At 40.4% G+C, this 27,323-nt stretch overlaps 1 protein-coding gene across 5 annotated transcripts in view; it reads right to left on the bottom strand.

Annotated features, from left to right (window-relative positions):
• Window positions 1-27,323, bottom strand: part of glsb (glutaminase b) — a 67,959-nt gene that overhangs the window by 8,406 nt on the left and 32,230 nt on the right. For 2 of the 5 annotated variants that reach the window (XM_039669251.2, XM_039669252.2), the window contains exons 8-14: window positions 18,720-18,752; window positions 18,570-18,628; window positions 18,372-18,438; window positions 18,068-18,118; window positions 17,022-17,198; window positions 15,794-15,925; window positions 7,027-7,119 (exon numbers count right to left, since the gene is read on the bottom strand). In XM_039669251.2, the coding sequence (XP_039525185.2) occupies window positions 7,027-7,119; window positions 15,794-15,925; window positions 17,022-17,198; window positions 18,068-18,118; window positions 18,372-18,438; window positions 18,570-18,628; window positions 18,720-18,752 (612 nt within the window). Of the gene's footprint in view, window positions 1-1,072; window positions 5,324-7,026; window positions 7,120-15,793; window positions 15,926-17,021; window positions 17,199-18,067; window positions 18,119-18,371; window positions 18,439-18,569; window positions 18,629-18,719; window positions 18,753-27,323 lie in introns of those variants that run through there. The other 3 variants (XR_016169260.1, XM_039669254.2, XM_039669255.2) reach the window with 3 other exon arrangements.

The following is a 27,323-nucleotide window of genomic DNA, read 5'->3' as shown; positions in this document are numbered from 1 at the left end:
AAATTAGGGCTGTGCAAAAGTTAATTGCGATTAATCGCATCCAAAATAAAAGTCTCTGTTTACATAGTATATTTGTGTGTGCTGTATATAATTATTTTGTATATATAAATACACACACATGCATGTATATGTTTAAGAAAATGTGTTATTCCTATATAAAATATTTATATTTGTATAATATAGATTATGTATTTATATATATATATACAGAATTTAAGCGCAAATAATTCATAAATATATACATGCATGCATAGGTATTTATATATACAAAATAATTATATACAGCACACTCAAATATATTATGTAAAACAGACTTTTATTTTGGATGCGATTAATCGCAATTAACTTTTGCACAGCCCTAGTTTAAATATATATTAAGGTAATATAAATGTGCTTTAGAATCAATAAATGAAGCTACAAAATGACTACATGTGAGCTTAAATGTTCAATTATACCTTTATCAACTGTATAAACTAACTTCACAACTTTTACTTGCACTGATATACAGTAACGAGACTTTCTTTTAGTTTTCCTCTTTCATAGACAGCTATTTTCTTCTTGCTGTGTAAATTTGTTTAAATTCTTAATATTTTAATACTTTTATTTATTAAGTGGATTGCGCTGCTTCTCTCGCGAGAAATTAATTTCAATGAGTTTTGAATGAGGCTCACTCTTTCTCAGCATGTGATTGGCTGTTCGCTACTGATGTCACACCTAAACTACTAAATTCTGGACCAAAGCCTGAGTTGACAGAGAAATTTGATGATCAGCCAACAACAAAGCCTGGTTGGATTGCTTTGGTTTTGTCAACTTGAAACTAATCCTGCAACCCTGAGTTTGTTCAACTACCATCATGGTACAGGCCCCAGGAGTCATAAACCTGTGGTGTTCATGCAGGCTGTGGTCAAACAGGCCTTTTTAAAAGTAAAACTATGGCACTCTAGCAATCAAGGGTGCAATTTTTTTTTGAGAGACACACTTTAGAAAACAAATAAATAAAATTTTGTCCCTTCATCATTTTCCAAAAAACAGCAACAAAAGCGAAAGCAATTGATTTCAGGTAACAATGTGATGATATTAAATGCATTTATTAATGATACAAAAAAAGAAAACCAGAACAAATGACATGGATACACAATGAGAAAACAAGAGAAAATAATCAGAACTGGTATGACATTATGAGTGAAATCAGATGAGAATATATATTGTGATGAAGAATTCTGACAGCCGTTCTGTTCAGACCAGTTCAAGTAATCAGAGCGAGCAGCTTTCTCAAGCGATAAACTCATATTGACTGTTTAAGAGATCAGTAAGATCATGAGAACACTTCTCCTAAAAAGCATATGTCTGAAGACACACACACAAATAGTGAAACAGTTTCTGCCAATATACTACACTCTAAAAAATGCTGGGTTGTTTCAACCTAAATTTGGGTAAAATATGGACAAACCCAAATGTTGGGTTAAAAATATCATTAAAAAAATTACAGTTGAAAGTGAAAGTTGAAGTTGGGTTAAAATTTTAAATTACATTTTTAACCCAACATTTGGGTTTGTCCATATTTTAACCAAATTTGGGTTAAAACAACCCAGCACTGTTTAGAATGTGTATATACACAAGCTTGTGAAAGCACATAGTAAATTACACAAAAATAAAATAAATTTATAATGTAAACATTAATATGTACACAGTTGTAATAAAAATTGTTCAACACCCACTGCAAATCGTAATTTACAAAATGTAGACTCTCATTTTTTTGCAATGAACTAATCAAACAAAAGTCATTGAAATAGCTCAACACAACAAATGGTTTCCTCAAATTAAAAAAATACAACTTTTTAATGATTAGAATCCCTCAACACAGCACAAATCTGCAAAACAGGTGTTGTCTCAAGCACACCTAATGCAAATAATCAAGGGCTTCATTAGCTGCAACAGGTGTGCTCGAGCTAGAACACTGGATATTTGTTGAGTGTCACGTTTGACTGCATGTTAGAAATAAAGAAAAGTTATCATCGCCCTTCACATACAAGGAACAGAATACAAAAAATTTCAAAGAAACCCCAAAATATTCCTGAACTGGAAGCCATTTCTCATGAGGAATGGCCTAAGATTCCAGTCAGAAGCTGTTATCTGGCTTTACATCTCGTTTGCAGTGTTCTACTAAGTACTAAAGATGCTTGCCATGAATAATTTTGAGACTGCAGAAGTCATTAAAAGTTGCATTTTCAGTTGAATTTGGGGAATCCATTCCATAAAACATTTGTTTTGTTGAGCTATTTCTATTACTTATGTTTGATTTGTTTATTGCAAAAGTTTTGGGTTGAATGGGGGTTTAATAATTTTGATTACAACATATATGTACTGTATATATAGATATATAATTAATTAAAACAAATTAAAAGATTTTCTTGCAGCACATACTGTAAAAAAACAAATATATATATAATACTTAAAAACCTAATAAAGGCAGCATATTTCCAATAATAAAACAAAGCTTAGTTTGATATAAACCGACATTCTGAATTATCAAGGTGCATTAATGTTTTTAGCAATAATATATGAGAGTAGACAGAGCAGACGAAACAGTGGAAGGTTTGTAACATTATTGATTTCACCTTAAATAAGGCTGCAAAGACAGCCTGACAGCCGGTTTCATCCAGATGCTGAGCAGTACTAGTGGAGCTCTATGATACAAGAACTGCACATTACAACAGCGCTCTCAGGACACGGACACATCAAGACAAGCAATTCAGTAGAAACGCATTGTGTAAAAATCAGTAACTAGTTTGGATCAACAAGTCCTTTTTAACCTTACTTTTGGATCACACTGTGTCCTAAGGGAGAAGCAATTATGGAATAGTTCAACCAAAAAGTTAAATACTTCCCCATGTTAAACCTTCATGCAGCTCTTTTCAATAGAACAACATTTCAAAGCAACCTGTCAATCTGTAAAAGTGGACTTCAAAGATTTCTTATCCTGTTGCGCCCTCTATAGGTCATGATCAGAGACTTGTCAATAGTCAAGCTTAAAGCGTCATGGCAGAGGACTGTAGTCAACTAGTCTGTGCAACCACTAATATATAAATAGACAGTACATGACTTGCGCACTTCATTCCAAGGGCCCTATGTTAATGATCTAAGTGCATGTTCTAAAGCACAGGTGCCCTTAGGGCGTGTCCAAATCCACTTGCGAAGGTTTAACGATGGGAAAAGTGGTCGGGCGCATCTAAAAGTAATAAGTGTGTTTCGGGCATAACATGAAGAAAACCAATCAGAGTCTCATCTCTCATTCCCTTTAAAAACCATTTGCGTCATGGCGGATTCGCTATTTACATGGTGGAATTTGCAAGCGGAAAGACTGCGCGCTTCTCCAGAGCGCAAACGGATCTGCTCGTGAGCGAGGTTAAAGCAGACCATCTACATGTCAAGCCGGATTCCACCATATCTTTATGTACACAATAATAATCCTTTACATTGTAATCCTTTTATTTTTAATATTTGGCTATTTTGTGTGCTGCACATTACATCCCTGCATACGTAATAAGCAGAGTACGCGTGTTGTGGACCCACCTATGGTTAGTAAACCTGGGTTAGTAAAACCCAGGCATTACTAACGCGCTCTTTAAATAACAAAAATAAATAAATTGCGCCATTGACTTTAGACCAGGTTTTTGTTGGTCAATTTAGTTGCCTCAAAATGGCAACGCACCAACAGTTAATAGTGCGCAACAGTGCCTGAACACACATCGTTTTCAGACCAGCACGCCCAAATAGGAGCAAATGCATTTGCATTTTAAAAAACGTGGCGCAAAATGTGAAAATGATAACTGTGTCGGGCTGAAACTAGCAAAATACACTTTGCGCTGGGTGTATGATAGGGCCCCAAGTGTTTTGAAGTCATATAATAGTTTTGTGTGAAGAACAAGCAGAAAATTTGTCATTTTCAAAAGATTTTCAGTGAATAAGCTCTTCTCTTTTTTTTTTACGTAAACGTAAAAAAAACGTTTTTTTACGTAAACGAGAAAAAGGTTTACGTAAACGTATTTGGTTTACGAAATGCCCAGAGCCGTATTATTGGGTGCTACGAATGTCTATCAAATGCGCCTGTGCTCCCTCCCCGTTCTGTGATTGGTTCCCTATTTCAGGGGAAAACTTGGTTCATGGTATCCAGACTGCCTAGCAGCGCGAATAAAATCGCGCTGTGGCAAGGCAGAATGGGGAAACCCAGGCTAGTGTTTTGGATGAAGTATGGGAAAAAAGCTACATGCATTTAAAATTCTTCAAAAATTTACATTTTAAAGTCGTTTGAATTTACGTTTTAAAGTCAACATACAGGGTCAAAATGACATGAGGGCGAGTAAATACTGAATATTTAAATTTTTGGAGTAGCTATTGCTTACTTTAGCAACATGCATATAAAAAATATATAGATATATAATACTTAACTTACTGATAAGGGCACCATCTTTCCAATAATAAAACCACTTTAGGCACTAATCGCAACAGTTTGATAAACATTTTGAATTTTTGAACTTCAAAAATGTACTTTTGTGTTCCACAGAAAAACAATAACAACAACAACAACAACTACATATGGGGGTCAAAACAACATGAGGGTAAGCAAATAATGACTTTTTGGGTTAACTATTGCTGTAATTCTGACTGAAGGTCATACTTTCCGGCCACCTGTACAGTGCTTCCTGCAGAACATTCATGTGCTCGTGACACCAAGTTAAAGGCCATACCGAAAGACTCAAAAGAAGACTCAAAAGACAAATGTGTGGTAAGAGGCGGTCAATTATGCATGACCACAACATGCAATTGTAATGAAAAACAAAACCATCTGCAGTCTCCATTCAGAAGCCAAACCTAAACTTCCAACAAAAACAAAAAAAAACTGCTGGGCTTTGAGAGAATAAAGAGCCTATAAATCACACCGCATATAACGTCCACCAAGCTGTATTGCTTTAGGCGACAGCACAGATAGATAAAACAGAAGCCAAGGCACATATCCTCAACCATAGTCATTCATATTCACCGAGAAAGATACAGTGTCTAGTGACAAACCATACACGTGTCCAGAATGAGATTCATTGAAAATAAATAACTGTTAATTTACAAAAAAAATATATTGTCAAAAAGCTCGTCGAGGTGATTCAGGTCAGTTTTAGTTGCCATCTCCGACATTCTCCATCCTATAGACTACAGTAGTGGAGCTGTCCTCATTGCACTCAGTGGGCGACACTTTTGTCCACACAGTGTCTTTGAGAGCCAGCTCTTTCTGAAGGCTCTCGCAATCCAGGGGTCCAAAGATTTGCTGCTGTGTTGAGCAACACAGAGAACAGATTAGTTTTTTTAGGGGCCTCCAGAGAAAAGTGTGAGACTCACACTGATCAATAGGGTGATGTGTGAAAAGATTTCAAAGTCAACATAAACAAACATCCAATCACAAAGCGAGCACGCGCTTCTATTCACACAGCTGGGAAAATGTCAAAAACAGGTGCGTCTTATCATCACAGAAATTGCAAAAGCCTCATTTAGGTGTTGGTAGTCAGTAAGTCATGATCATTATATTAACTGATGACCAGTCCCACACGGAATCTGAGCACAAATAATATAGAATATTATGATAAATACAAGAATGCACACATACATACATTTATGCACTCACCTAAAGGATTATTAGGAACACCTGTTCAATTTCTCATTAATGCAATTATCTAATCAGCCAATCACATGGCAGTTGCTTCAATGGATTTAGGGGTGTGGTCCTGGTCAAGTCAGAATGGGAAAGAAAGGTGATTTAAGCAATTTTGAGCGTGGCATGGTTGTTGGTGCCAGACGATCCATCATGCCTTGTTACCACTGTGCAGGCTGGTGGTGGTGGTGTAATGGTGTGGGGGATGTTTTCTTGCCACACTTTAGGCCCCTTAGTGCCAATTGGGCATCGTTTAAATGCCACGGCCTACCTGAGCATTGTTTCTGACCATGTCCATCCCTTTATGGCCACCATGTACCCATCCTCTGATGGCTACTTCCAGCAGGATAATGCACCATGCCACAAAGCTCGAATTATTTCAAATTGGTTTCTTGAACATGACAATGAGTTCACTGTACAAAAATGGCCCCCACAGTCACCAGATCTCAACCCAACAGAGCATCTTTGGGATGTGGTGGAACGGGAACTTAGTGCCCTGGATGTGCATCCCACAAATCTCCATTAACTGCAAGATGCTATCCTATCATTATGGGCCAACATTTCTAAAGAGTGCTTTTAGTACCTTGTTGAATCAATGCCACGTAGAATTAAGGCAGTTCTGAAGGATAAATGGGGTCAAACACAGTATTAGTATGGTGTTCCTAATAATCCTTTAGGTGAGTGTATATATGTGTGTGTGCATTATTGTATTTATCATTTTATTATTAAATAACTGGGTTTGCACAAATCTGTAAAACACGTTTTTTTTTATTTTTAGTACTTTTTTCAACAGTAAAATTGTCTCTACATTGATTTTTAAAATCGGTCTGTATTTAGGTTGAAATATTCCTATTTTTTTTAGAAAAGAGCTATGCGTTATAATTCATTCCACAGATTTGTGGAAAAAGTCTACAGATTCCATCTGGGCCAGCTGATTATGAATCTAAGGATGCAGACTGAAGCAAGCAAACAAAAACAAATATCTTGTTGGCTAAAATGGCATAAAACATGGGAAATTATGAGGTAGCACTTAACATGCAAAATTAAAATCTCATGCAGTGCTCAGAACTTTGACGAATCTAAGTTTTTCTCGTTTTTCGTTGCTTTAGGTATATAATGTCACAATGCTCCAGCAGGGGGCATGGTGTCTGACTCTGGGCCTTGTATCAGGTGTTTAGTGAAAATAAGCTTTCTCTGCAGTATTCTCAGCTTCAGAGTCTTAAGTAAATTATTATGTGCCGTCTATCATACAAGAGGTGGTGTAACGCTCCTATGGGGCACGTGGGGAGGGCAAGGCTGGCTGGCAAATAGAAAAGGACACTCACCCGCTGGTCTCCTCCCTCTCGGCGAGGATCGAGCTTCTTGGCAAAGTGCCTCAGGTTGTCATAGTTGTGAAAGTTGAACAAGGACACCAGATCCTACAACAGGACAGAAAGCCACAGGAGTCATTCTGAGAGGTCAAAGGCTCATAGCGCACACTCAGGCCTCGTCCACACTACTGCGTTTTCGTTTAAAAACGGAGACCTTTTGCTACGTTTGCACCTCCTGTCCAGACTAAAACGGGAAAACCGAAGACCTAAAACGGAGAAGTTTAGAAACGCTGCAGCTGCGTTTTGCGTTTTGAATCTCCGGAGGGCGTTTTAGTGTGGACGAGACAAAACGGAGGAGTTTACAAACGATGACGCAGAGGCTCACGCTCGGCTCTATGATTGGGTGTCATCAGTCATGACGTATCCTTCCCTGATTCGCCAACCACTGTTTACACCGGCACGCGCATGCCCAGTGTTGGTGAATGGTCACGTGATCCACGTTTTCAGTCGTTTTAGTGTGGATGGAGATAAATTCTAATACGCAGGTAAAACGCTGGTCTGGACGGAGATCGTTTTCGTTTTAATTCTTCGTTTTTAAACGAAAACGCAGTAGTGTGGACGGGGCCTCAACTGTATGTCTGCGTTGAGTGTCTCTGTGGTCTGCTAAGTGGCAGGAGATTGTACAGCGCATTTCAAGTTTTCATTAGAGCCCTTAGTCCCATCATAATGCTGAAATTAAACTTCATCACAAACAATGTCTTTAAACTTCTCCGGTTCCTGTTTTCAGGGTCATCTGAGGTTTAGTCCATGTGATCATTTATATAGTCTTTAAAGGTGACATTTCAAGCAGTGCCAACAGTATCCCTTCCTTGTTTATGTTTAGTATGTTGTTGATTTATTTTTATGTTGCCATTTTGAAAATGTAAATCAAAATAAACCTGTGACATCACAAAAAGGTGACATCTTAAAGGGATAGTTCACTTTGAAATTAATTTTTGATATGTTTTATTTTACCTCAAGGGCATCCAAGATGTAGGTGTCTTTGTTTCCACAGTATTTTCAATTCTTATATTTTTAGGTCAAACCGTTCTTAATGGAGGTCTATGGTCACCACCTCAAAGAGCATGCACAGAGAAGTCCAAATTAAACGTCTCTGGTTACGTATGTAACCCTAGTTCCCTGAAGGGAACGAGACGCTGCGTGTAAACGCCGTGGGAACGCCTCTGCGTGACGAGTCATGAAGCACGTATGAAATCTGTCCAATGGCGAGACGGAACGTCATAGGCGGGGTGACGTATCGACCAGGAAACTATAAAGCATCCCCGAAACACAAGCGCAACAGCTTCTGATAGGACTGAAGCAAGCGCTCACGGGCATGCTGGGAGTATGGCATAGACACGCAGCGTCTCGTTCCCTTCAGGGAACTAGGGTTACATACGTAACCAGAGACGTTCCCATTCAGGGAACTTCGAGCTGCGTGTAAACGCCGTGGGAACGCTAATACCAACGCCGCCATGCGAGCAGGTGTCCGTTGTATGAAATCAGGCACATAATTAGACGAAAGCACCTGCGCCCCTGGAGCGGAGCTACCATACCCCTGGTTGAGTGAGCCCAGACAGCCAAAGGAGAAGGCTGACCGGCGGACTCATATGCAAATGAGATGGCCTCGACCACTCACTTACTCAACCTCTGCTCAGATGCGGGACAACCTTTCTTCGGAGGTCCAAAACAAACAGATAACTGTTCAGGCTTTCTCCACAGGGCAGCTCTGTGGACATAAGCATCTAGAGCCCTCAGAGGGCAGAGCAGATTAGTTTCTCTTGGTCTGACCTCACAATACCACGAAGAAAAAGAATTACCAATGGGTATCTCCCGTGAAAAGCTCCACTCAAAGGGACGTGGTAAGCAGATAGGCCACCACATACACCTTTAGTGTGGAGTGGGATAACCCTGTGGAGAAATGCTCCAAAGGAATTCCAGCACCGCCACACCGGGCAGTTAACTGGGTCCAACTGGTGTTCTCCCCACCAAGAGGTGAAACATTGCCACCTCAAGGCATATAATCTCCTCGTGGACGGAGCTCTGGATTGGAGGATGGTCTCCACGACCTCAGTCGAGAGACCCGATTCTATGAGCTGGGCCCCCTCAGAGGCCAAGCCACAACCTCCATAGATCTGGGCGGGGGTGAAGTATCGACCCGCATCCATACTCGGGCCGGCCAACGCGGGGCTACTAACAGTAGAAAGACCCCGACTCGGTGAACCCTCTCCAGAACTCCTGGGAGCAGAGCAATCGGGGGAAATGCGTACAGGGGTGACCTCGGCCACTCCTGTACCATCGCATCCAACCCCAGAGGGGCTGGTGGATACAGAGAAACCACAGCATGCAGTGTCTCAGTCCCTGGATTCAAATAGGCCTACCTCGGTATGACCGAAATGACTCCATAGGAGCTCCACCACCTCGGGGTGGAGTCTCCACTCCCCGGGCCTCGGCCCCTGCCTCGACAGGATGTCTGCTCCCCGATTTAAATATCCTGGGATATAAAATCGCCAAAGAAGAAGCTTCCCCTGGGCCCACAGAAGGATCTGGCGCTAGCCTGAATAATGGACATGAGCGCAGACCCCCTTGATGGTCTATAAAAAGACCCCCGATGTGCTGTCTGACCGGACAAGAACATGGTGACCCCTCAGGTCTGGGAGAAAGTCCACAGACCCCGGGCTGAGCGACCACTCATGATCGCCCCCAGCCCGTGAGGGAGGCGTATATCGTTAGCTTCTTTGGAACAATGAAGTAACGGCTGTAATACCCCAACTCTCTGTCGGGGGGTAGAACTCGTTCTATCGCCCCCTTCAGTAACAGAGCTTTCACCTCTTGTTCCATGACCAGAGCCTGCTCGGGGGATACCACTGTAGGCAAAATCCCCCGAAAACGAGGCGGACGTGACCTGAACTGGATCGCGTACCCGCGTTCGATAGTCTGCAGGACCCATCGAGATATATTTGGAAGACTTTCTCATTCTGCCAGAAATTCCACTAAGGGTACCAGTCTCTCGAGACTGGCCTCTGGAGTAATTATAGAGACAGAAACAGTGCCCTGTGACCGCGCACAGGCAGGGTTTAACGACTGTTCTGTATCGCTCCTCGGAGCAAACGAGCTTCCCTCGGGAAACCACTCGCTAGGACCGTCTGCGCCCACCCTCACAGGCAGGTTCAGCAGAACGGGTCCCTGCAGACCCCCCTGGTGGTTTATGTAAGAGACCACAGACATGTTGTCTGACCGGACAAGAACATGATGATCTCTGAGGTCTGGGAGAAAGTGTTTCAGAGCCTGAAACACCGCCATCATCTCTAGACAATTTATATGCCATCGGAGATGATGGTCTTGCCACAACCCGCGGGCCGAGCGACCACTCATGATCGCTCCCCAGCCCGTGAGAGAGGCATCCGTCGTCACCGTTACCCGGCGACACGGGGCTCCCAGCGCAGGTCTCAGGGACAGGAACCAAGGTTCTTTCCACATAGCCAGGGCACGGAGACCACGTCGCGTGACCTTGATCTTGCGGAGCGGCTTTCCCCTCGGGGAGAACCCCTTGGTCTTGAGCCACCACTGTAGTGGTCTCATGTACAGCAGGCCGCACGGTAACACGTTGGATGCTGCTGCCATCAGACCCAGAATTCTCTGGAATTCCTTTACAGTGAGTGACTGGCCTAGCTTCACTTGCTTGACAGTCGAGATAATCGAGGCTATACAAGCCGGCGACAGACGTGCCTGCATCGTCGTCGAATCCCATACCACGCCTAGAAAAGTGGTCCGCTGAACTGGCGAAAGCACACTCTTCTTAGCGTTGAGTCTCAACCCCAACCTTCTGATGTGGGCGAGGACGGCATCTCGATGCCGAATCGCCTGATGCTCCGATTGAGCCAGAATCAACCAATCGTCGATGTAATTTAAAATGTGAATGCCCTGGAGACGCAGCGGGCCAAGGCCGCGTCCATGCATTCCGTGAAGGTTCGAGGAGATAACGCTAGGCCGAATGGAAGGACCCGATATTGGTACGCTTCGCCCCAAAAAGCGAACCTCAGGAACTTACGATGTTGCGGAAGGATGGAGATATGGAAGTACGCGTCTTTTTTTAGGTCTATCGTGACAAACCAGTCCTCGGACCTGATCTGTGACACGATCTGCTTGAGAGTCAGCATTTAGAACTTGAGCTTCCCTACTGACCGATTTAAGAGGCGCAGGTCTAAAATCGGACGCAGCCGCCCATCCTTCTTTGGAACAATGAAGTACCGGCTGTAATACCCCAGCTCTCTGTCGGGAGGAAGAACTCGTTCTATCGCCCCCTTCATTAGCAGAGCTTTCACTTCTTGTTCCATAACCAGAGCCTGCTCGGGGGTCACCACTGTGGGCAAAACCCCCCGGAAACGAGGTGGACGCGACCTGAACTGGATCGCGTACCCGCGTTCGATAGTCTGCAGGACCCAACGAGATATATTTGGAAGACTTCCCCATTCTACCAGAAATTCTACTAAGGGTACCAGTCTCTCGAGACTGGCCTCTGGAGTAGTTTTTAAAAACAGAAACAGCGCCCTGTGACCGCGCACAGGCAGGGTTTAACGACCGTTCTGTATCGCTCCTCGGAGCAAACGAGCGTCCCTCGGGAAATCGCTCGCTGGGACCGTCTGCACCCCCCATTACAGGCAGGGTTGGCAGAACGAACCCCTGAGGGCACCGAGAGAGAGCGGGCGCCGGATTCAGCGGCGAACACCTCTGTCTCACGGTGGGGACCACCCTCAGTAGCCTGACACCAGTGGCGTCAGGACTTCTTCGACGAAGCCTTCCTGGCGACAATAACCGTCCTCAGATCGGTTCTATCCCGGGAAGACCTCGCCTGAGAACGCCGCGTCTCAGCCCAGTTTTGCTGGGGAGGAGCCCGAGACGCGACGCTCTCTCGACGGGCGGGGCTGCTCTCGCCCAGCAGCCCCCGAAGGATGAGTACGGAGGGGGAGACATTTCTGGAGCGCCGCTGCCTGTTTTTTTCCCGGACGACAGCGGCGCATCCAGGAGAAACGCTTTATCTTTCTCCTTCATATTAGCCAGATTTAGCCACAGATGCCTCTCCGTGGCCACCAGGGCTGCCATAGAGCGGCCGACTGATCTGGCCGTCTCCTTGGTGGCACGGAGAGAAATATCTGCCGCCTGACGCAGTATCTCATTAATCACGTCAGTGCCGACGACCTCCCCCTCACTCATATCTCCTAGACCCAGCAATATTAGCATACATAGAGGTCTGGTGTGTCAAAATTCTAGCTGACACTGGTTTGTTCCACGATCTACACACCTCGGTGTGTAGATCGGGGAAGAAAGGCAAACACCGGCATGGAGGTAGTGAGTGTGATATTAAAAATCTCTCATCCATTTTACTCTCTCGACTCTTGTTTCTCAACTGGCCATTCAATGGTTAATTTTTCCACAGCCCGAGTCAAAAACCTCCATTTTTTTTTTTTTTTTTCCCTTTATTTTTACTACATTCGCGGGAGACTGGGATGGCAAACGCCCCACTGAGTCCATAGACTCTGCATCCACACTTTCAACATCCAGCTCCTCAGAACTGGATAATTGAAGTGATGGCGCCTCAGCCCGGGCAGGAAAAACCGCAACGCGGACTCCCGCAGCGAGAACTGAGGCACTGGATCTACCAGGTAAGGGCAGAGAAAGGGCGGGGCCCGTCTCAATCCCCGCTGATAGATCCATCCGCGATCCCCACGACGCAAGCCTTCGCTGTGCCTCGGCAGCAGCGGGACCCGAGCCGCGGGGAGCGCGCACCGAACCACTCTCCTCGAAGAGTGCCCGGCGGGAGCGAAGTGTCTTCATGGGCAGACACTCGCAGTGCACAGCCGGCCCCCTCGAGAGCCGACTGAGCATGCTGCACTCCCAAACAAACAACACACAGATCGTGTGTATCCCCACCCGTGATGAAGCGAGGGCAGGGATGAACACACTTTCTGCTGTTGTTTGCTCGCCATATCAATATATATAAATATACAATATTAGACAGACAGACAAAATTCATACATAGAGCGCTTGTGAAGACTCAGAAGCTGTTGCGCTTGTGTTTCGGGGATGCTTTATAGTTTCCTGGTCGATACGTCACCCCGCCTATGACGTTCCGTCTCGCCATTGGACAGATTTCATACGTGCTTCATGACTCGTCACGCAGAGGCGTTCCCACGGCGTTTACACGCAGCTCGAAGTTCCCTGAATGGGAACATGATTTAATGACTCGTAAATCTAAGTACACATTGATGGCCTAAGGCACGAAACGAGCGGTATGTGTTAGAAAACTAACAGTTTTTATATCGTTTTTACCTCTTGTAACCACAGCCACGTCCAAGTGATCTGAGGGTGTGGGCGCTTTGGTCTGCGCAAGTGCCGGCAAGCACCGGAACGCCCCGGAAGTGATCTCTCACACGTTTACGTCACTCATTGTTTTTTTTTGTGTGAAAACAAATTCAACGTTGTCTGTTGATAAATCAAAATCGTCTTCCAGTGCGATTTCCTGTATATCTAAATATGTTTAGATCATCACAGTGAAAGGTAAACCTTCCAAAATCTCTGTGTAAACAATGAGTGACGTACACGCACGAGAGATCACTTCCGGCGCTTGCGCAGACCAAATGCCCACGCCCTGAGATGACTTGCACGTGGCTGTAGTTACAAGAGGTAAAAACGATATAAATACTGTTCGTTTTCTCACACAAACCACTCTTTTTCGTGTCTTAGGCCATCAATGTGTACTTACATTTTCGAGTCATTAAATCATGTTTAATTTAGACTTCTCTGTGCATGCTCTTTAAGGTGGTGACCATAGACTTCCATTATATGACTGACAGACAAGAACGGTTTGACCTAAAAATATAAAAATGTAAAATACTGTGGAAACAAAGACACCTACATCTTGGATGCTCTTGATGTGAGCTAAAACATATCAAACATTAAATTAATTTCAAAGTGAACTATCCCTTTAAGGTTTAGAAGTGTGATGTTAATTAGGAAATGATTTACTCCATTGTTTTAGGCATAAGCAAAAGTTACAGTTGCCTTTCCATTAGACTTCCACTGTAATTGTGAAACACCAGTTTAATATATTTTATATTTTATTTTAGGGTTCGGAGAAACCACATTTTTAGCTATGTTCTTTATTTCAATTAAAGTATATTCAATTTCAGAAAAGAAAGTCTTAGCAAATTACCATGTTCTACATCTCAATTTTAGCCTTTCAGCTAAGATAATGTTTTTAAGTCCTTATACTAATAAACTATTAGTAGTAGTAGAAGTAGTAGAAATAATAGATGTGTATGTGTATAATATATTTGTAAAATTAGTTTTTGTTCTACCATCAGAAACCCAGAAATATTTTGTTGAAATAATAAATTTGTGTAACACAAGTAGTTAAACCTTGAAGCTGACCTTGAAACTGCAGTTCACCTTATAAACTATGATTTAAAGGGTTCAAATATTCAGAACACTCCCTGAATTTGTTAGAAACTAAGGAAGAGTTGGCAGGAACGTCTGAATGTCTAATATTACGCCCATTTGCTCTTTTGTGACCTCCTGACTAGCCAGACTTACTGTGACCGTGAAACTGTAAAAATGTGTCAAACTGTTTATTCCATGACATAAAATTCTGGTCTAACTGCCCACCCTTTAATTAACTCCATCAATTAGCTCTGGTTCCTTTTCCGGGGTCATTCCGAGTCAGACTGTACCCACTAAGGAGTCCCAGACAGGGACTAATTATAGACTCCTTGCCCTTTAACAAGGGTCTGAGAAAGGCTGTGGAGATATTCAGACCCTGGACCAGTGCTGGTTCTCAGAAGGACCTTAAAATAACACTGACAGATTCTGAACATTTCAAAAGTTATACGATGGGCATGGGATGCAGCAAATAGAGAAGACAGCTATAGAGAAAAGCATAAAAGCATATTTCTATTTTCTATTATATTTCACAAATTCTATTTCTTGTATTGATTGGAGATATGTAACTACAACTAAGCAATCTAGCAGTACAAAAGAATAAATCTATATAACTTAAGGCCTCTGACAATTTTCAATATATAATTCAATAATCTAGTTAAAAATAATCTATAACATTTTTTTTACAGTTTTTAAATGAATAAATAACTAAACAGAGATAAACAACTGAACTACTGTTCAAAAACACAGTAACACAGTAAAACAGTAATATTGTGAAATATTATTGCAATTCAAAAATACATGTAACATTTCTTATAATTATTCATTTTAAAAAAGGTTGTGCTTGATAATATTTTTGTAGAAACTGTGGTAAATGTTTTCAGGATTTGAATAAAAACATAAAAAAGAACAGAATTTATTTATATGTAAAAGTCACTTTACTGTCACGTGACCTTTCTATAAAAAATAAATAATTATATTGTATTGATGGTAAATATACTTAAGCATTCAAAAATTTGGGGTCAGTAAGGTATGTATTAATAAAATAATAATAATAATAATAAAAATAAATAAATTTCACCAAATATCACCAGCAAAAGAAGTTTGCAAATATATTGTGAATGTTTGACATATCGCCCAATCCTACATGCCTTACATGTATCGTGAGAAAAGCACATACTTTACATCTCTTCACAAAGGCATGTTTCCAGTACATGGGTAGAACTTTTTACCCATTAAAGTAAATGATAAATGAAAGTGTTTATATTGCGTGTAGGTGTGGTGAGAAACAAGAACATTCACATACCGTGCAGAACTGGATGCCCCTGACACTGTTTCCAAGTTTGTCTAATGGTGGAGACCAGCACATAATGCCCATCACATTGGGAACAACCAGCAGAATACCTCCAGCCACACCTGACTTGGCTGGAAGACCCACCTGAACAAAAATGAAACACATTAAAATAACATAAAACAAATACTAGAATAATAGTTGAAGATGTTGTGTTTGGCTGGAAGACACTGGGTGAGTTCACTGAGAATTATTAGAGTTCTTTATTTTCATGTTATGTTGTCATATTTTATGTTATAACGTGCTTGATTAGCATTTAAAGAAGGCGTGTTTGCTCAGAAAAGATTATTGCACAGACAAAAGAGTTTTGTCCTGAAATACTGTGCACTACAGTACAGTGATACAACTGTTTAATTAATTTGAAAGTAAAAGTGTACTTTAAAATGGTCCTATTATTCCCGTTTATGAAGTCTTGATTTTTTTTTTCGGGGTGTACTAAAATATCATGTTTGATTGTTAAATAAAAATTTATATATATATATATATATATATATATATATATATATATATGTGTGCTGTGATTGGTTAGCTGGCTAACTTCTTATCTAGTGTAAATATTAAGGATGGCCACAATTTTAAACCAATTTGAGCCTGATTCAGACCCTGACAATGTTAACAAACAAGTGGATTGTCCAGAACGGATCTAATGCACAGACTTTGCAAGCACGGATTTCACAGGACGTTTCAGAGGGGTGTGTTTTTTGTAATATTCTCATACATTATAGATAGCCCACTAAGGGCCTCAGCAAACATCTAGCGGGGCCTCAAGATGACTTAAAATGTTTTAAAACAGAGATAAAATATTCACATAAGCTTAAACAACTAAAATATATTTCTTATTTAAATCCACCCCCTCAAGAACCGTTTTTTTTTTACTTTGGAGAATTATAAAAGGTGTAATGTCTAGTCCTAAAAAGGCATTAATAAAATATAACCCCATGTGCATTTTTATAAATATATATATTTTTAGTTATTTCAAGTAAAATATTTATCAGGTAGAAATTTAGTGAAATTCTATCCTTTTCCTTATTCCACATCCAGTATATAACAAAAAAGTGGAATGTCATGGGGCCTTTGGGTACCTCAAAATAACAGGAGTTAGGTTAGCAAACGTATTATGTGAACTTGTTTTTTTTAGTGAGTGTGTTTAAGCATGTGTGAACCTGCATGCATAAAAACTTACATGGAAGGCAAACTGTCCAGAGAAGTCATACATGCCGCAGGAGTGCATGAGGCTGAGGGTGTTTCGCACGGCCTCGGGGCTCAGCACGCGCTCGCCTGTGATTGGACAGAAGCCTCCGTTTGCCAGCGTGGCAGCCATGACGCTAGCACTCTCACAAGTTACCTCAATGGAGCACAGCTGTACATATGCATTCACAAATAAACACACGTGAATAAGAAATATGATTAGGCCAGAATGTCTTATCTAAGAATGAGACCATTTGTGTGTTTGTGTGTGTGATCAGAGAGGTCTCATGATCTCAGAGGCACATGACAGGAGTCAAGGGACAGGGTCACCAGACTGCATTCTGCCATGCCAAACTACGCCAGAACTTTCAATACTAAGGCTGGGCATCAACAGGAAGTCACTGATTTTATTTTTACAAGCTCTTGCTTTGATTTCAATTTCATACTATTTTGACAAAGTTTAGGGTATTTTCAATAAAATATGAAATATGAAATTTTATTCAGCAAGGAGAAATTAAATTAATTTAAAGTGACAGTAAAGACATTTGTAATGTTACAAAAGATTTATTTCAAATAAATACTGATGTTTCACAGTTCACAAAAAATATTAAGCAGCACAACAGTTAACATTGATAATAATAAGAAATGTTTCTTGAGCACCAAATCAGCATATTAGAATGATTTCTGAAGGATCACATGACAGTGAAAACTGGATTAATGGCTTTGCCTTCACATGAATACGTTACATTTAAAAAATATATTAAAACAGAAAAACGTTAATTTATATTGCAAAAATATTTCACATTATTATTTTTTTTGGATCAAATAAATGCAGTCTTGGTGAGCAAAAGCGACTTCATTAAAAAACATTCACAAAAGATTACGACCACACACTTTTGAATGGTAGTGTCAAAAGTTACATAGTGGCAGTTACAAAGTCAACATTTTGGAAGGCAATCCCAGAATGCTTTGCAAAAAGTTCATAATCCTTACGATGCAATCCGACAGTGACTCAGAGATGAAAGCAATCTCAGTACGCACCTGAAAGTAGAAGTCCAGAACAGCAGTCATGTCTGTGCCATCTGGAAAGCACTGCATAAAAGAGAACGAAGGGTTAAAGTCAAAATTTTGATCAAAACAACAAACCACTCCAGAAAGTAAGGGGCCGTTTACACAACGATGTTTTGAACATGGTGTCTGTACATGAAACATGCAAAGTAAGTACATAGTTGTCGTGTAAATGTACCCTAAATAGACAAAGAAGTCACTGCACCCATTGCTGGGTGCAATAAATCAAGGGTGATGAAGACACTTAACCATCTCAAAAACGCCATGAGAATCTAACCTTCTTTTCTTTCAGGTAGTAGCCGATAGCGAAATTCCTGTCTCCTGACTCACGCTCCGACTGGAATCTAAATCAGGTGAACATTTAAGATTGATCATGCAAACATTCAGATGCCTCAATTGAACCAACCATGATAAAAACAGATACTGAAAGAGGACTGATACATGATCTATGATCAGAAATTGCAGCTCAACATACGTGGCATTGCTGAAACCAACATATTCATTTCCCGCCATCTTCTTCAAGAAGTTCATGACCTGCAGAAGAGAAATCAGAATAGGTTCCTCAAAGCCAAAAACAACAACTGCAGTGTAAAGATTTATTGTAATCCTTTGCTAATTGACTCACATAATCAAACTTCTCAGCATTGCCAGCTCTTTGCTGAAAAACAGAGGGAAGAAATAAAAGGCGAGTACAAATATTTTGCCCTCATTGAGTGTTTATTATACTACGATTCTAATAAATCACATTCAAATAGATAAAAATACATTTTCAAAATAGCGTAATGGGGAAAAAATATATCAGAAGAGTAACTAACTCATATTCCTTAAAATATTATACCAGTACAACGCTAAAATCATCATTCCTTAAATATTACCAGTACAACGCTAAAATCGTCAGTTAGTAGTCTGTTGTTAGAAATCAGTAAGAGGAAGATAATCATTTTATGTTTACTACAGTAAAGTACTGTTATGCTCTACAAAGGAAATGATGATGAACCGCTACAGAGCGAAGACTGGAGTTAAACATGTGCATGAAGACCTGTAGGCCAAACAGAGAAACCAGAGTGGATGTGAATCAGCGGGGTTGGTAACATCTTAAGATGATGTGTGAGGAGGATCTGTGCATTGTGAGTTGATGCGTTTCTGAGTGAGTGTGTGGATCAGAGTCCAATAACCTACAGCTTCCTGCCAGACTGAGTGTGAGTTTAGACACCCATCAAATCAGTGCAAAGAGCTAAGAACCATTGAGCTTGATCACATTACTGCCATAAATGAACACTGACTAATGTGGTTGTTTGACTGTCACATCAGGGGTGTAAAGTACATAAAGGGTTAGTTCACCCAAAAATGAAAATTCTGTCAGTATTTACTCACCATCATGTTGTTCCAACCCTGTAAGACCTTCGTTCATCTTCGTAACACAAATTAAGATATTTTTGATGAAATCTGAGAGCTGGAGCACTCCTCCATACTAGTCCATAGGCTTCTTGAGGGATTGAAACTTGCTGGCCTCGAAAAGTTATTAAAGACATCGTTAAAATAGTCCAAGTGACTACAGTGGCTCAATCTTAAGCGACGAGAACACTTTTTGTGCATAAAAAACAACAAAAATAACGACTTTATTTCAACTATTAATTTACTTCTCTCTCTGCCTCTACTAGTTTAATAGCGTTATGCGTCACACGCATCACACACATGACCAGCGTCGGCCAATAGTGAGCCTACGTGTGACGTAGCTCTACGCTATCACACTACGTTAACTGACTAGAGGCCCTTTGAGAAGGAAGTGAATAGTTGAAATTAAGTCGTTATTTTTGTTAGTTTTTTTTTTTTTGCACACAAAACGTTTTCTCGTCGCTTGATAAAGTTAAGATTGAGCCACTGTAGTCACTTGGACTATTTTAACGATGTCTTTAATAACTTTTCGAGGCCAGCAAGTTTCAATCCCTCAAGAAGCCTATGGACTAGTAATGGAGGAGTGATCCAGCTCTCAGATTTCATCAAAAATATCTTAATTTGTCTTAGAAGGTCTTACGGGGTTGGAACAACATGAGGGTGAGTAAATACTGACAGAATTTTCATTTTTGGGGGAACTAACCCTTTAATTGCACTTAATCACTATATTTATATGGATTCATTTGGTAAAATTGTAATCTTAACCAATTACATTTCTAAATGGCTTACAATTGCATTAAACCTTGACAATACATACACTACTGTTTAATAGTTTAGGGCAGGGGTCTCCAACCTTTTTTCGTTTGAGAGCTACTTTTTAAAAATAAAAGTGGCCAAGAGCTACTTATGAATTACGATACATCTCTTAAATAATGTCTCATAACCCTCATATTAAACTCTATCCAAATTGTTTTAGACTTAGGCTCAATCCCCTTGGCCCTACCCCTTGTTTTCGAGTGTACCCCTTGGCCCTTAAAACAGAGTTACAAGGGCCAAGGGGTTGAAATATTCCCCTACAAAATGGAAAAACCCTTCATGAACCCGATACGTCATCAGTCGCTGGCGATGGCTCTGCCGTTACAGAGTTTTTACAGGATTTCTCCATGCCAACGACTGACAATCAGCGCAGCTGCTCTTAACTTTGAATAAACATGATGATTATATCATCCCTTCCTCGAAATGTATCTTTTCTGATCGGAAAGGTAATTTATTATTCCATTTCTTAATTTAAACAACTATAGTGTTATTATAAGTGTAAATGAAGTGCGTGGTGGAATCATCTGGCGCTAAATTTAAATGTTTAACCGTTTGCGATCCATCTCGCCGGTTATTTGCGATGCATTCCGTGAACTTTCTCTTAGCCCTCCGTTTGGAGTGTGCCTATGAAAAATCTCAGTTTTAAGGGCTATGTAGCCCTACCCCTTCGCACTACCCCTCGATCTTGACAAGAATCGGGACACCTTACCCCTAGACGTAAACGCGTAAAATTGAGGGGTAGGGCCACCGGGGGGGGAATTGGGATTGAGCCTTATTGTAGTTGTAGGCCTACAGTATATATGTCACCCTTAAATGACAGAGATACATATTTTTTTTATTGTACTTTGCATATTATACTGTAATTATAGTTAATTATTAAATCAATTATAAAATCAATTATAGTTGATTTTATAGTGCATCATAACTAGAGATGAAATGGCATGAAAATTTGATTTCATAATTATAGTGACCAAAATGATCACGGTTATCACAGAATCCTGTTCAAAAAGTATCAATTCACCAAATTTTATGTTGAATACCAGCAAATAACAAATACAATTTGCATCAATATGCACTTTTTGTTTACAACAATAAAATTAAAAATGATGGCCGCAATGTTATCTACAAACATGTACAAGTTCAAATGAAATTTTACTAAAAAAGGTTTAATAGTAGATGAACCTGACATATTTCAGCTTAAATTACTGACATTTAACAATGCATATTAGCTTATCTTTTATTATTTACAGTAAAATTCGGTCCGATTTTGCCGTGGCGTCTGTTGTTGCTACTGCTTCTCCACAATGTAGCTCTGCTACAAGATTTATTCATTCTGAAAATTCGGTATTTTTTCATATTGCTGAGCCTGGAAAAAATGAGCACGTCGCTTCAATTCGCTTGTCGCGCGCCTACATTGGAAATAACAAACTTGTCGAGCTACCTCCCATCAGGCCACGAGCTTCTAGTAGCTCGTGAGCCACGTGTTGGAGACCCCTGGTTTAGGGTAAGATTTGTTTGTAGTTGTTGAAAGAAAGTAATAGTTTTATTCAGAAAGTATACATTAAACTGATCAAAACGGACAGTAAAGACTTTCACATTGTTATGATGTTTTTCCAATTATATGCTGCTTTCTATTCAGAAAATTATTCTAAAAAAAATGCATCATTGTTTCCACAAAAAAATATTAAGCAGAACAACTGTTTTAAATATTTATAATAAATAAAAAAATGTTTCTTGAGCCCTAAATCAGCCTATCAGAATGATAGTCCCAGATGGGACGTCGTGACGCCAAACCCCCGCATGGAAGAAGAAAGCCGTCCTGTTTACAACTGTGACAATGACCGCTTATCATGATCAACTAAATTCTTGTTTTTTCAAAAGTTTGTGAAGTTCAAGGTGCCATTATTGCAGTAAACTTGCACAATGTTCTTGAACGTGTAATTTATTAGATGCATGCTGGTCTGTTATCGTAGGGACAGACTTACATTTTCACGCCTTTAAACAGGTCCAGACTCTTGACACTAAAGTCTGGAGTAATGGATGCTGAAAAAACAGGAATAAATGGCATTTTACATATATGTGTTTATCTATACATATATGTAAAATGCCATTTATTCCTGTGAAGGCCAAGCTGAATTTTCAGCAGCCATTATTCCAGACTATAACGTATAAAGTACAATATTTTATACTTACACAGCCAATTAAATCTATGAGAGTCTAAAATGTAATCAGAAGCCATGACACTTAAAGCAATCTAATTTGAAGATGAACCGTTGTTGATCTAAACTAGTCTATAATGCTGCTAATTTCAATGGTTTGCTAAAAGATTCAATCCCATTTATTTGTATAAAACTTTTGTAATATTGTATAATTAAAATTTTACTCAATTTAAAAAAAGTCACAGTGCCTATGATTTAATGCAAGCACACTTTTTGTACTTTTTACACCCCTGCTGCACATTATATCTTACAAGAGGGGAAAATCTGTATGAAAAAATGCTGGATGTACTGAACCCAGTGTACTTAAAGGGTTAGTTCACCCAAAAATGAAAATTAAGTCATTAATTACTCACCCCCATGCTGTTCCAACCCCGTAAGACCTTCGTTCATCTTCGGAACACAAATAAAGATATTTTTGATTGAATCTGAGAGCTGAATCAGTCCTACATAGAATGCCTAAGGGACTGGCTCTTGATGGCCCATAAAGTCATTAAAGAAAAGGTTTAAATATTCCATGAGCCTACAGCGGCTCAATTATAAGTTTATCAAGCGACGAGACTACTTTTTGTGCGAAAAAAACATAAATAATGACTTTATTCCACTATTCCATTACTTCCTTATGGGCGCATGCGCGAGAACTGAGACGAGGACCTTCTCATTCGTCTACTTCTTGTTACCGGCTGCTCACCGCTCAGGAGTTTTACCGCCCCCTACCGTATAAGATGATGATCCATATATAAGGCGCTCCGGATTATAAGGAACACTGTCGTTTTTTGAGAAGATTAAAGGCTTTTAAGTGCACCTTGTAGTGCGGAAAATACGCTAATTGAAAAGCGTATGTACAGCGCGCATCTTCCTCTGCTTGTAAACAGAAAGTTTTGCGCTTCCAGCTATATCAGCACATCATCTTATACGGTAGGGGGCGTAAAACTCCTAAGCGGTGAGCAGCCGGTAACAAGAAGTAGACGAATGAGAACGTCCTCGTCTCAGTTCTCGCGCATGCGCCCATAAGGAAGTAATGGAATAGTGGAATAAAGTCGTTATTTATGTTTTTTTCGCACAAAAAGTAGTCTCGTCGCTTGATAAACTTATAATTGAGCCGCTGTAGGCACATGGAATATTTAAACCTTTTCTTTAATGACTTAATGGGCCGTCAAGAGCCAGTCCCTTATGCAGTCTATGGAAGAGTGATCCAGCTCTCAGATTCAATCAAAAATATCTTTATTTGTGTTCCGAAGATGAACGAAGGTCTTACGGGGTTGGAACAGCATGGGGGTGAGTAATTAATGACTTAATTTTCATTTTTGGGTGAACTAACCCTTTAAGAAACCCACAAAGGCCATCCATCATTATTTTTTTATCAAGCCCTCAAGATATAACACAATAACGCATGGCCTCTGTGGGCTTCAGTAGCTTCCAGCACTAAACATCATTTGGTCCTGCACAGATGCTCTATTTTATGCAGTGGCCGTCTTATTAAGAAACACAATGGCACTACTGATATTTTAGTATCCAGGCTTGTTCATGGGGAGGGAGGAAAAATGGAAAGGAAAAATTACCAACGTCATTGACCTGCAGCAGTGGTCAAAAAATCCCACAGATCCTACGTCTGCAAAATATGCAACAACATAAAACAGCACACAGAGCCTTCAACAGCATATCACACGCTTTTAGTAACACGCTCATGGCGGTGCTCAAGGACTCGGAAGGAAGGGGAGGAAATGATCTCATGCGTTACTTGGGTGCAAAGGAACCCGACACAGGCACGGCTTACATTCAGCACTGACCTATCAGAACACATCAGAGGGGGGTGAAAGACATTTCGCGTCACACCACTATCATTCACAGGAGAACAATATGGGAAGAGCAATCACAATGGTTGAGTTTAGGTTTGATGGGAGATGCGAGGCTGAATTTACAGGATGCCGAACATTCATCACGCAGAGTGATGCCGCATCCTTTTAATGTGTGAATTGGTGCTGGGCTCAAATAAATTCTAGGGCTGTCAATTGAAATTTGAATCAAAATAATTACATGGTTTGCAACAAATTAATGAATAAAATTGCATATTACCCATAACTTTAGAAGTCAATGTATCGTTTGTTTTATTTCCATTTTGCAGTCGAGAGTTTTGTCCATTTACAGCGTTTTTCCATTTCTACTAGACACTAAGTAGATTATTTTTGTAAGATTTACTGGACTAAATTTACCAGTTAAATTGACAGCCCTCATAAATGCATAGAAATTTGAATAGTTTCGCTTATGCAAACCTGTCGAAGCAGAGAATGAAAAATAGTGCCTGTCTAACCAGCTTGGAAAAGCCTTCTGGAAATGTGTATGTGTGTTTTGTAACTTTGCATAAAACGTAGACATGCGTTCTGTATACAGTTGAGAACTGGGAGCATATTCTAGAGTGTCAACTCAAGGAAATATAGACATTACATTACAGAACCACTATTAACCCAGCTGGAGTGTTTTTTTTCTTGTGTGTGTTTGCACATGGACCAAAACACATAAAAGACCAAGGTATATCAGCTGTGACACACAAACACAACCAAAAGGTGCAAACAACTACAAGAAATATCAGCCAGGCTTCATAAACCCACTACTCTAAATATATAATATGATGCATTTTAAGGGTGGGCGATATATCCGATATTCACATTTGCAGTGATTTTTATGGTGATTTAAAAAAAAAAAAAAAAAATCAAGCAACACCGTGAATATCAAATCGATTTTATTGTAAAGTTTCATGAAAATGTTTTAAAAGTGTCTTAAGTAGCAAAAAACATTTGGAGTATAGCCATTCAACATTACAGTCAAATTAAAAGCCATCATTTTTTAACATTTAATAGGCTTTAAAGGGATACTCCACCGTTGTTTCATATTAAACTATGTTATTCCCTTAACTAAGACGAGTTGATACATACCTCTCTCGTCTCAGTGTATCCACTAAATCGCTCTGTCTTGCGGCGAAACTTTGTTAGCACTTAGCTTAGCCCAGTTCGTTCATTAGGATCCAAGCAGAGAAGCGACCAAACACCTCCACGTCTTCCCTATTTAAAGGGATATTCCACCGTTTTTTCATATTAAAGCTGCAGTCGGCAAGTCTGCAACATTTTGAATGTTTAAAACTCTCATGCCCCTCCCCACTATCAACAAATACCCTCCCACAGAGTTCGTGCTCGTCGGTGCGTGTGCACCAGCTTTTCTGTGAACGCGCCCGTCTCATCAGCATCCATCAACATTCTTCCAAAAAGCTGAACTTTATTCCTTCATCTGGACATGTTTATTCCTTCATCTGGACATGTCGAGTAACTGTATTTAAATAGGGAAAACGTGGAGGTGTTTGGTCGCTTCTCTGCTTGGCCCATATTGAATGAACTGGGCTAGTTAAGTGCTATCAAAGTGTCTTGAGTGCACGTACTGAGACGAGAGAGGTATGTATCAACACGTCTTAGTTAAGGGAATAACATAGTTTAATATGAAAAAATGGTGGAGTATCCCTTTAAATACAGTTACACGAGTAGTGTAACTCGACCAAGAATGGTGACACAAAATGGTGGAGTATCCCTTTAAAGGGTTAGTTCACCCAAAAATGAAAATTAAGTCATTAATTACTCACCCCCATGCTGTACCAACCCCGTAAGACCTTCGTTCGTCTTCGGAACACAAATGAAGATATTTTTGATTAAATTTGAGAGCTGTATAACTACCACATTGGCTCCTAAGGGACTGCCTCTTGACGGCCCAAAAAGTCAATGAAGAAAATGTTTAAATATCCCAAGTGACTACCGTGGCTCAACTATATGTTTATCAAGCGACGCGAATACTTTTTGTGCGAAAAAACAAACAAAAATAACAAGTTTATTCGACTATTTCTTTTCTTCCTTGTAGGCCAGAACGAGACTTCCTTATAGATTTCCACGACGCATGCGCGAGAATTGCGATCTGAAGTAGTGTAAGCTGGTGTAAGCAGATCGCAAATCTCGCGCATGCGTCGTGGAAATCTAAGGAATTCTCGTTCTGGCCTACAAGGAAGAAAAGAAATAGTCGAATAAACTCGTTATTTTTGTTTGTTTTTTCGCACAAAAAGTATTCGCGTCGCTTGATAAACATATAGTTGAGCCACGGTAGTTACTTGGGATATTTAAACATTTTCTTCATTGACTTTCTGGGCCGTCAAGAGGCAGTCCCTTAGGAGCCAATGTGGTAGTTATACAGCTCTCAAATTTAATCAAAAATATCTTCATTTGTGTTCCGAAGACGAACGAAGGTCTTACGGGGTTGGTACAGCATGGGGGTGAGTAATTAATGACTTAATTTTCATTTTTGGGTGAACTAACCCTTTAACATACCTATGTAACCTTCCTGGAACTACTGGTTGAAGTACCTGTTTTTTGACGTGTTCGCACTGCAGGAACTAGGAACGACTCCTTTTGGAAAAACTAATTTATCTTCTACTTTAGGGTGGGGTCTAAGGCCCTGTTTACACGAGAACGCTCGCGGGTGAAAACGTAAAATATTTTATCGGATGTGCCTTTCGTTTACACGACGACGGCGTTTTTGAGGCTTAAAAACGCAAAAAAGTGAAACCACCCTCCAGAGTGGAAATCTTAAAAACGTTCCACCGCCACATTCCCGTGTAAACGGTAAAAACCCAAAAGTCTGCTTGACGGTGAAAGTTGTACGCAGGCGCGTGGACTTGGTGTTGTTGTAGTTTGCACTCCTAGCCGCCTATAGTGCATACTACATTGAATTTCACACACTTTTGCGTCACCATTTGCACGTGGATTTCC

The sequence above is a fragment of the Pimephales promelas genome, chromosome 7 (genome assembly GCF_988280905.1).
Source record: "Pimephales promelas chromosome 7, fPimPro1.hap1.1, whole genome shotgun sequence".
NCBI lineage: Eukaryota > Metazoa > Chordata > Actinopteri > Cypriniformes > Leuciscidae > Pimephales > Pimephales promelas.
Note: the sequence above shows the minus strand (reverse complement) of the source record. Positions and strands in the feature narration are given on the sequence as shown.